Source organism: Montipora foliosa, chromosome 1 (assembly GCF_036669935.1).
Source record: "Montipora foliosa isolate CH-2021 chromosome 1, ASM3666993v2, whole genome shotgun sequence".
Classification (NCBI taxonomy): domain Eukaryota; kingdom Metazoa; phylum Cnidaria; class Anthozoa; order Scleractinia; family Acroporidae; genus Montipora; species Montipora foliosa.
In genome coordinates this window covers 26,698,148-26,708,147 of record NC_090869.1, presented here as the reverse complement: position 1 = coordinate 26,708,147, position 10,000 = coordinate 26,698,148, and the positions used below count along the sequence as shown (strand labels likewise).

The 10,000-nt window shown below is 39.9% G+C and overlaps 2 protein-coding genes across 2 annotated transcripts in view; both read left to right on the top strand.

Annotated features, from left to right (window-relative positions):
• LOC137995405 (cleavage and polyadenylation specificity factor subunit 2-like) overlaps positions 1-5,934 on the top strand; it is a 19,116-nt gene extending 13,182 nt beyond the window's left edge. Inside the window, exons 15-20 of the mRNA XM_068840966.1 lie at positions 19-76; positions 283-370; positions 479-619; positions 2,497-2,745; positions 3,771-3,905; positions 4,530-5,934. Of these exons, the coding sequence (XP_068697067.1) occupies positions 19-76; positions 283-370; positions 479-619; positions 2,497-2,745; positions 3,771-3,905; positions 4,530-4,622 (764 nt within the window). The 3' untranslated portion in view covers positions 4,623-5,934. The remainder of the gene's footprint in view (positions 1-18; positions 77-282; positions 371-478; positions 620-2,496; positions 2,746-3,770; positions 3,906-4,529) is intronic.
• Positions 5,935-6,309: 375 nt separating this feature from the next.
• LOC137995411 (uncharacterized) overlaps positions 6,310-10,000 on the top strand; it is a 9,809-nt gene continuing 6,118 nt past the window's right edge. Inside the window, exons 1-2 of the mRNA XM_068840971.1 lie at positions 6,310-6,437; positions 6,548-6,617. The gene's annotated coding sequence lies outside the window, so the exon portion shown is untranslated. The remainder of the gene's footprint in view (positions 6,438-6,547; positions 6,618-10,000) is intronic.

The following is a 10,000-nucleotide window of genomic DNA, read 5'->3' as shown; positions in this document are numbered from 1 at the left end:
TATGGCGTTTCTTTTCAGGAGAAATGTCAAAAATTCCTACAAAGTGTATGGTGGAGAAAAAGCAACTTAACATCAGGTGATAGAAAAAAACTCTTTTCATCTTTTACTTCCTGAAAACAGAGTGCGTGCATGCTCGTCACTAACAGTTGAATCATCAGAACGATGTTTTACCGATATGTTTGATCATTTGAACTGGTTTTAATTGACTCGATGTGATCATTCTGAATTTCGTTTCTTTTCTGCTTTTGTTAACTCTACGTAGTTTTCGTCATCTCTTTGTAGATGTTCGTTGTTGTATATTGATTTCGAAGGACGCTCAGACGGCGAGTCGATCAAGAGGATTCTTTCACTCGTTAATCCAAGAAACCTCGTAAGTTCCTTCTGCTGTAATTATTTGTTTATTTCCAGGGAATTTTGTGTTGCAGTTGACGTCAATGTCATCGAATCAAATTTCTTACCTGACCATGTTTTGTTTTAGATTCTGGTGCATGGTGTCGAGGAAGCCACAGACCATCTTGCTGAATACTGCCGGCAAAACACTAGTATACAAGTTAATCAAGTGTTTACACCGCGATGTGGCGACACAGTGGATTCCACTGGAGAAAGATACATTTATCAGGTGAGATTTAAAATTGAAGAGAATGACACAGACGGTAACAGCGGCCACACTTGGTTCTTGAACCATCGTTTTTACCGAATCTTAATTAGGAAGATTACTTTCTTTTGAAATAAATTTAGCTCAACATTTGTGCTGATTAATTAAGATTAAATCATCGCAACTCGTTTTTATCTAAGCGTGGACATCGTGACGGGGAAACGTGCTCTGATTGGCTGCAAACGTGACAAGTTTTGTCTTCAATCATTCGGAGTTTGAGAGATGTTCATGGAAGTTTTTCTAGAATGGCGGCAACACTAGACATCGAAGACCTTTTCCAATAAGTTGACCCTGATCTGATAGAGTATGCTTCAAATGATTTCAAACTATCGCGCGCAAAAGTTTCAACTGTTTGCTGAACGGCTGTCAAAACTCAAAATTCAAAGAACATGTTTTCCCTTCATGTGTCCACGCTTCTATGAAGACAACGGTATTACGAAAAGTATAATTTCCTTGTAGACAAACTTTCAAGAAACTGTTCTGTTTAGAAGGATTGACTCTACAACACTGTATCACCAAACAGATACAACACTTGTCAATGTGCGCTCAATATTGAGACGTAATATGTTACCATAGCAATGGGAAAGCCATCCTAAAAAACCCTTTATTTTGCCTGCGTATACTGTATGTTGTGGTTCAAATGTTTTCTTGGTTTAAACATTTTCAAAGCAGTTCAATTTTGATTTTTCTTTGTCTTATATTCATTATCATAGTCAGAGAAAAAGGAAAATCACAATTGAACGAGATTGAAAAATCCAAGGAAAAATTGAATCACAGCAACGAACTTGATTACTCCTATTTTTATTGGTGGAAAGTGATTATTTTACAATGACTGCAAAAATTCTCGTGCGCTCATTGGCTAATTGTTATTGTCAATAAGCGGACAGACACATAAATTTATAATTTATGCGATAATGACGCGATATTGCTCGCGTCAGATTGAAGTTTCTCGCATTTTGTCTCGCTTTCTTCTCGTGTTTTGACTTAATTTTGACCCCTCTGCCATTTTGTTATTGTAAAAAAAAATTTTGATGTCAGTTTTTCATGCGTCTGTTCTTAATTTTTGAGCCCTCTGCCATTTTGTTATTGTAAAAAAAATTTTGATGTCAGTTTTTCATGCGTCTGTTCTGTTATTGACAATGAATTTCGTCATAACATTGTCAAAGTAGTTTGCGGATCCACTCGGATATCGCCTCATGGAACCACAGCTACGTTGACATTGTTATGACGCAATTCATGATCAATAACAGAACAGACGCATGAAAAACTGACATCAATTTGTTAAGTAGATAATGTTGATAGTCTTTGATGAAAGGAAAAAATTATCTAGAACGGATTCAGTTCTACCTTCACATTTGGGAAATTTAAGGTGGCTTTCATCTCCAGAGAATTTGTTCAGATTCTGCAGGGATTTTCGTCTTAGCCAGCAGATCACTTTCATCGAATTCATATTTGATATGCAAGACAAAATCGTTGTGAAGTGCCTCTCCTCTTGTTTGGCAATAATTTCTGTTTCATATGGAATCATACCATTGCGTGAAACAGTGTCGTAGAGTTAACCCCTCAAACAAGATGGTCTCTCTTGAAAATGATGAATTTGGTCGGAGCCACCTTACGTATCCTAAGCAATTTTAGTTTATTCTTTAATTTGATCAAAATATTACAAACCGCTATCCTAAGATATTAAATAAACCCATGAAAATGATGCCAGTCGTGAGAATTTCAAGCGTAACCTTGACAAGAGGCCCATCATAACCTCTCCCTTCCCCCCAACCCCTAACCCACCCTAACACCTTCCAGGTGCCTGCGTGAAGACTCCATACTCCTTGCTGTTGTCGTAGGTCAAGCTGCGTGATGCGCTGGTGAGCTCCTTGCAGTTTTCTCGGGCGCGTGACGCGGAACTCGCGTGGGTTGACGGGCAGCTGCATATGAATGCCTCTGAGTCCCACGTGGGGATGGTCCTGGAAGATGGAGAGTTGCGAGACGACGAGGAGGGTCATGAGAAAATGGAAACGGATCAGAGTAATCGGAGTGGCAAGGAGGAACCAATGGACACAGTACCCGTATTGGAACAGCTTCAGTTGGCACAGGTAGTGTTTTTGCATCAGGCATTCTTGCTTTATTGTGTAAGAAGTGGAATTATACACGTGTGGGCGTTGAACTAGGGGTCAAAGAAGGCCCGGTGCTGAGGACCCTACGTTATGACGTTTCCGGACTGAAATTTTCTCATAGAATGGCCTGTCTCCATGTCCTTTCACAGGCCATGAAAAACAACCCTGAATGAATTACTGTTCAAGAACCTTCTATTTCTTCAAGGAATGAAAACTTGAGTGCGCGAGTGAAAAAGGCGCTCAAATTGCCTGTTCGCAGCAGTTCTTGTGTCGCCTAGATACAGAATTTGTTTTGTCTTGTGATGGGAGATTTTTCTGCGTGTCCAGCGAAAACGGAATCTGCGGTCCGCATAAAATATATATAGTTTACGTCATAGAAAGTGCGGCGTACGGGGTTTTATTCACGAGTTGCTTGTGTTAAAAACCCGAACGAGCGAGTGAGGGTTTTTTACACAAACGAGTGAATAAAACCCCATACAAAGCTCTTTCTATGTCGTGAACTGTTTATTACACATAAGACGAGCATTTTCATTAAAATAGTTTTCTGAACGCAAATTAGAGACAAAAACTCACTAACAATAGAACCAAATGCAAATTTAATTTAATTCAATAACAAAGTTTGATTTGCACGATTTGCACGAGATGCACGAGTGATTGGCATGGAAACGCCTTTACGCTATCGTTGATTGGTTATACTTCCACATGGGAAATAGCTGTACGCCATTCTGATTGGCTGTATAAGCCTTTTCCACATGTGAAAATAAAGCGTAAATGAGCTTTATGGAATAAAATCCTCATGTTATGTGTAATAAAAAGTCAAACGTGCAAAATGTTATCGCTGCGATTATCGTCCTGATAACACTGTATTACATTCCTTGCTTTTAAAGGTTATCTTTTAATAGCTAGGATCTTTAAAATGCACTGTTGGTAACAAGTGGTCATTTCGTCAAATTTACGTTGTTTACCCAACGGCAGCGACCTAAGTGTTGTCTTTCTCTCCCCAGATCACTGGGCACACTTCAGTTTACATAAACGAGCCGCGTCTGTCGGATTTTAAGCAGGTCTTAAACAAAGCTGGAATTCAAGCGGAATTTGCTGGTGGTGTTTTGATCTGTAACAATGTTGTAGCCGTCAGAAGGGTAAGAAAGAGTCTCTACACGAAGTACCTTCCAAGCTCTTTTCAGCATTTTATTTCATTTCATTGAATCATTATGGGACGCATAGACTCCATCGTTTCCCTTTCAAGTAGATTTATGAGCTGCTTACTGATCACTTAACGCCCGCCTCTCGAGATGCTATAACAGCAGGGTTAGTGCGATGATTAGAGCCCTGGGCTTCATACGTGGATTGAGATTGCTGTTTTTTCTTCTCCAGACCAGGCCTGGTATTCTGGTTTTCCCCTCGTATTAAAAACCAACATTTCAAATTCCATTTCCATCTGGATTTAGGAGACGGACTAGTGTCCACAGTGGCGTCATTCCTAATTTTTTTTAAGGAATTTGAAGACGTTAATGGCGTTAGACCACAATGCCCCGCATTTACTTCGCCTTATCCCCCTTCCCCTACCCCCAAAAAAGTAGGTACTGCAAATGCAAAAAAAAAACATTGTCTTCGTTTTGAAGGTTTGTAACCAATTAAGGAAGCATAGCTTTTTCTTTTAATTACAATGAATTCGAAAACTGCATTTGCCAATTCGGTTAGTTTTAACAAGGTAATATACGATTTGGGATCACGCACACCTTTCTGGAATCTTGTCTTTTCAGAACGAGACTGGCCGAGTAGGCCTGGAAGGAGCCGTGTGTGATGATTACTACAAGATCCGTGAACTGTTGTACGAGCAATACGCCGTTGTGTGAATGAGACTGTGCTGAGAAAATTGAATTTTTACGCTCCGTGGTGTTATATATGGGCCTGGTAATGGATGGTTAAAAAACTTCCATTGGATGTCGTTTCATGCTGTCTGAATTGTAGCCGTGAGTACAGCTTTAAGTCGAGCAGCTACCGGCAATCTTGACATGCCTTGCAGTCTGTGAACCAATCTGAGTTGTCAAGTGCCCTACGTGGCTGCGAAAGTCAAGTACTCTCTCGGCTTATAAAGAGATTTGACAGTGAAACTTGTTAGATTAAAGGAAAGGTTTTGGTGGTTGTGTGAAGCCACAACCGACGATTATCACGTTGGCGTTCTCGATGTTCATTTGGATATGGCGATTTTCCTTTATAAGAGTGGTTGCAGAAGTCAACGATTCGACCAGTAACTACCGTTCAGCGATCGTAGACGTGAGCTCAAGAGAGAAAGAAAGGAAGTACATCAGCTGCTCATGGACAACGCACCTTACCTGAGACGCTCGCTAGATTGGCCAGAAACTTTCTTTGTCATGAATGATGTCAAACGCACTTTTTTTCATATTAAATGGACCGCAGACTGAATTAAGTATCGTCAGTTTCCAAACAATTTCAAATTCAGAGCAATAACCGTGTTGCAACAGAAACATTTCAACGTTATCACAACTTGGATCACGTTATAGTTCCATAGCAGGAAAATAATCTTTTCGGTAGCCTAAGTATCGTCAGATTCACGCTTTTACGTTTTACTTGACTCTGTACAAAGCTTAGCCTGCGTAGAAAGAGTTTTCCTGCCAGTGGGGAAACACGCAGGGATTCTCGATGTTCTCGTCCCACTTTTCTCGCGACCAAAACTTCGAAAATGCTACACAAGCTACACCAAGCTTGAAAGGAGTTAAAAATTGGTATACGACTTTAGTTGTGATTTTTTAGGGTGTAAATCTGTGTTCCAGCTTTTCAGTGAGCGAGTTGAATTAGGTATTTCTGTTACTATGTTGTTTTGTTCCATGTGCATGGTGGCCGCCTCGCAGAGACACGCGAGAGAGCCGACTTTCAATCAGGTTTGCGCATCATGTACCAACATTTTGCATTTAATTTCCTCGGACTGGTTGTTTTAAATTCATCGTTCGATACGCGCACTATTCCTTTTCAACCTCCGTTTTTATTTAACTCTTGGCTGAGAGTAGGAGACCTTGGTGCGACGTTGGCCTCTCTTGTTCCTTAGTCGATCCGGGACACAGAAAGAAGCGAAGTGGAGGTACTTCCCACGTTCAAGTTGCTGTTCTCCGATTGGCACCAAAGAAAAATAAAGGAGAATTAATTTGACGCTAACGTATTTGTTCCTGAGTTGACTTACGACATTGACGGTGTATTCAGACCGTCCCCAAATAACCATTTTAATTTTACCATCTTTTTCAACACATTGTGCGGGTAAACGTAGAGAGGACATACTGAGTTTCACACTGGAACTGATCAATAACCATTTCTTGCACAAATATTGTTTGGTTGACGAATTCGTTCCCCGAATACAATTGAATCTGTGAAAGATACAATACAAAATCCTCTCAAACCAATGTTTGCTTTTGTAGGTCTTTTGATATTGCCTTTTTGACAACATAAAGTAACCCTCTCGCAGGTCTGCCTTAGTTGATTTTACACAGTCGGCAATTTGTTTGTTTTTTTTTTGTTTTTTTTTTTTGAGCCTGCAAATATCACTTATTATAAAGTTCTCAGTTCCTTCAAGTAAAGGAGACAAAGGATTTCTTGTTAGCATTATTTGTCTGGTTTCGCCGGAAACCTCTTCTTTTTCTCTAGAAGCCTGTATTGAGGTAAATCATTAATTTTAGTTGTTTTACTTGGAAAAACGGTTTCCGGTCTTAAAAACTGTAATTGCTTTTTAAGGTTGTTTGCCAACAAAGCTTTCTTTCCATGTTGAAAGGTGTTCTTGTTAATATCAATATTGCACCCCACGGACAAAATACGAAAAAACTAGAGGAAAAGCAAGAAAGGTGAGTCGGATAAGGAAAATCCTGGCACATTTTTTCAAAAATCGCGACACTTGAAAGCCGGGGACAAAGGATGACCCGGGCTAATCTCGTCTCACCACAACATCCTTAGTAAAATTTTTAAGTGTTTAATTGGATAGCAGACATCTGAGTTCTTGCGATCGAAACACTTTAATTTCCCCCATGAGTAGAAACTTATGGTGAGACCGGTTACCGCGTGCTAATATGTGAAGTCTCGCTTCGTTTTGGCTTCAAATTAACCCTTCGCGCTGTGGGTTACAGTCGCCTGTTCTTCCATACTTTCTCGTCGAATTTAAACCACGTCAAAAATTTTTCGCAAGGCGACGGGATATTTTATCCAGTTTGGACCAAGTTCGAGGGTGTTGCTGTCAACGTTTTCCGTAAAATTGGAAAGTGTGCGAGCATTTTAGGTCCGCGGGAGCTTGCTTCTGGAAAGTTTTAAAACTTTGTGAAATTCAGGACCTAAATGCATACTTGAAATTATAAAACTGGGCTTTTTAAAGGTTTTGAAGCCATCGAAGTAAATCTTAGCACCAACTTGAAAATAGGCCTGCTAAGTTTCGAGGATTTCCAGAAACAACCAGTGTAAGATACACAGTTGAGCAATCGGTTAGTTGTGGTCGGGAAAGTGTTGTGAAAGGAAGAAATACTCAGGAAAAATATTTGTTGCTAACCAGGCTGTATTTCGGAATTAATTCGGTTGGATATGGCCCCAGAAGTAAGTGATCGTGTTGATTATAAATTCATCCGTTCTAGCAATTTCGTAATTTTCTCAGCGTTTATATTTTGTATTTCCGATCGAATAAACATATATTTGAATTGCTACGAAAAAGATATAGTTAAATTATATAATTTGTGATTCACGTCCACTCCCGAAATTTGTTAACCGTTTTTTAACGAAGCATTGCGAAGTTCGCTGAATCGGCAACAGCTCTCTCTGAGGATAGATGTAACAGCCTTGACTGAGCCTTGGCTTAACTGACACATAGTGGAGGGATTATGACTGACATAAACGTGAAGTGCACAAAGCACTTCTTGTCTTCATTCAAATAAGTTGTTTGACGCATGAAAAAATCTAATAAAAAATCCTTTGCTTGCTTGCTAAAGAGAGTAAATACTTGGGCTTGCCTATCGGAAACAAAAAAAGGACAGTTTATTTTTAGTCCTGTTTTAAATGGTAGTAAGACTTCTCTGCGGTAATCTATATCACTCAGTAAAACGATGAAAATGGTCGCTCAGGGCCACAAGATCGCATAAGAAGTGTGTAAAACCACGTAATTGTGGGCGTCCTTGATAAAAGGAGGAGTTTATATTGCCTCTCTTCTTTGCATTCTGCTCTTGTCTTTATATATGTGTCCCTTGCAAGGCAAGAGTTGGCTGTTCTGTGTAAACAGCTGTAAAGCTGAAAATCAAACAGTTGTTTTCAGAAGGGTGATCCAAAACTTTGACCAAGTATTTTACCGAACCGAGTAAAAGTAAACTGTTCATGATTACATGAGAATTTTAATTATTTCTAGGCCTTGTATGAAAATGACTGGAGACCCCAATTGAAATCAATAAAATTCACAGGTTCAGTTTACATAATAGTTTAGCTAATGCAAGCCATTTTATATTATTACACCACCGTTCTCTTAAAAACGTATTTCTCTCCCCTGACACTTCATTCAACTAATTCTTTCCGAAAAAGAGACATTTTTTCTGATGAATCAGCCAGTGTGCCCTCTATCTCGGAAGTTTTTATCTCGGAAGTTTTTATCTCGGAATATCAATATTGTACCATAACGTATAGATCCGTATACGTTCCCTACTATACCCTAACTTGAGTATCAGCCCTTCCTGAGGGATAGGGGGTCAGGGAGAAAAGGAAAGGAAGGCCTAACACAAATCTATTCATTGGCCTGTGTCGAAAATCCAGAATCTGGATGTTTCTCTGATTGGGTAACACACAGAAGACTATTACGTCACACAAACCGGAAATGTAGAATCATGAACAGCGGCTATTTTATCGGCGAAATTCAACAATGCGCTCAGATGGGGCGCTTGAGTTCTTTCCAAGGATTAAACAAGAACAGGAACTCTGTCTTAAAAGCATTTTTGTCGAATGAAAGGATGTCCTCTGAATTCCGTCAACTGGGTATGGAAAGAGCCTCATTTCAGACAGGAGTGCTTTACTGGAAAATACACCACTCATAAAATTCACGAAACGTTTTAATAGTTTTTTTTTTTCAATTTTTTAACCTGTGCAAAGACAGCTTCTCCTTTTTCAACAACTTCAAAGCATTGAAGAGATCTGTTATATCACAGGTAGAAGGAATTAAGCGGCTCAGTGCATACATGTAATTCGTAGGTTTCTGCATCGAAATGCTTACATTTTTCCACAGTTTTGAGGGAGAAGTCAACGGAACTCAAGTCCATCGAGTCACTTTCTTCAGAGGATCCGTTTTGGGATGCGATCACTACACTCACAAGTCTCACTTGTTTACTTTTTTTTTTTTCATCTGACCTTTCCAAACAGTAATTTGTTTGTCATGATTGAGGCTGTGCTCGAATCATGTTTGGATGGGATCCATTACCTCGCTTTTGCAGCATCCTGCCGTTAGAAAAGTGTTAATTCTGTAAACGTCAGTTTGATCTAGGGAGCCACAAGTTTAAAAATTATATTTATTTAAAAGCGCCGATAACGTCAGTACTAGTACTTGTTTGTTTTGATGGTATTTTCCCAGACTTCCCTTCACAATTGGTGTCAAAAAAACCTCCGTTGCAATGTTCAGAAATGGCTTATTTCTTCATGGGACAACCGAATATTCGACGACAGGGTTTTCTCCAAATAGAGACCTTTTCGTTGAGGGTCGGGCTTTTGTCCTTGACATTTTTGAAGCGCGGAACTGTAGCTGCCCTTTTGCCCGGGGGGGGGGGGGGGGGATTACTCCCTTATAGGGTCTTGATGGGGACGTGCAGCCAGCCAGGGTATGTTTTTCGGGATTTTTGTCTTGAACAGGGTATCGAATTTATCATTTTTTGTCTTAATCAGGGTATCGATTTATCGATTTTTGTCTTAAACTGGGTTAAATGTCTTAAACAGGATATCAAAAATCGGAATTCTGTCTTAAAATGGGTAGGAAAATCAGCGATATTTGTCTTAAACAGGGTCAGGGTATGAGGGGCCGCGCCGCACCTCCCCAACCAGGGATACATCGAGTACCCCCCCCCCCCCCCGGGCCCTTTTGACGCCGTCGGAGTAATTCCAGTGGGAGATCGATGATGATGTTCTAGAATTCGATGCTTATCTCCCTCAGCAGATTGTAAGAAAGCAGTTGACACTTCCTCCGATATTTCTCTAACAGAAATAGCCGTAAATATTTGTT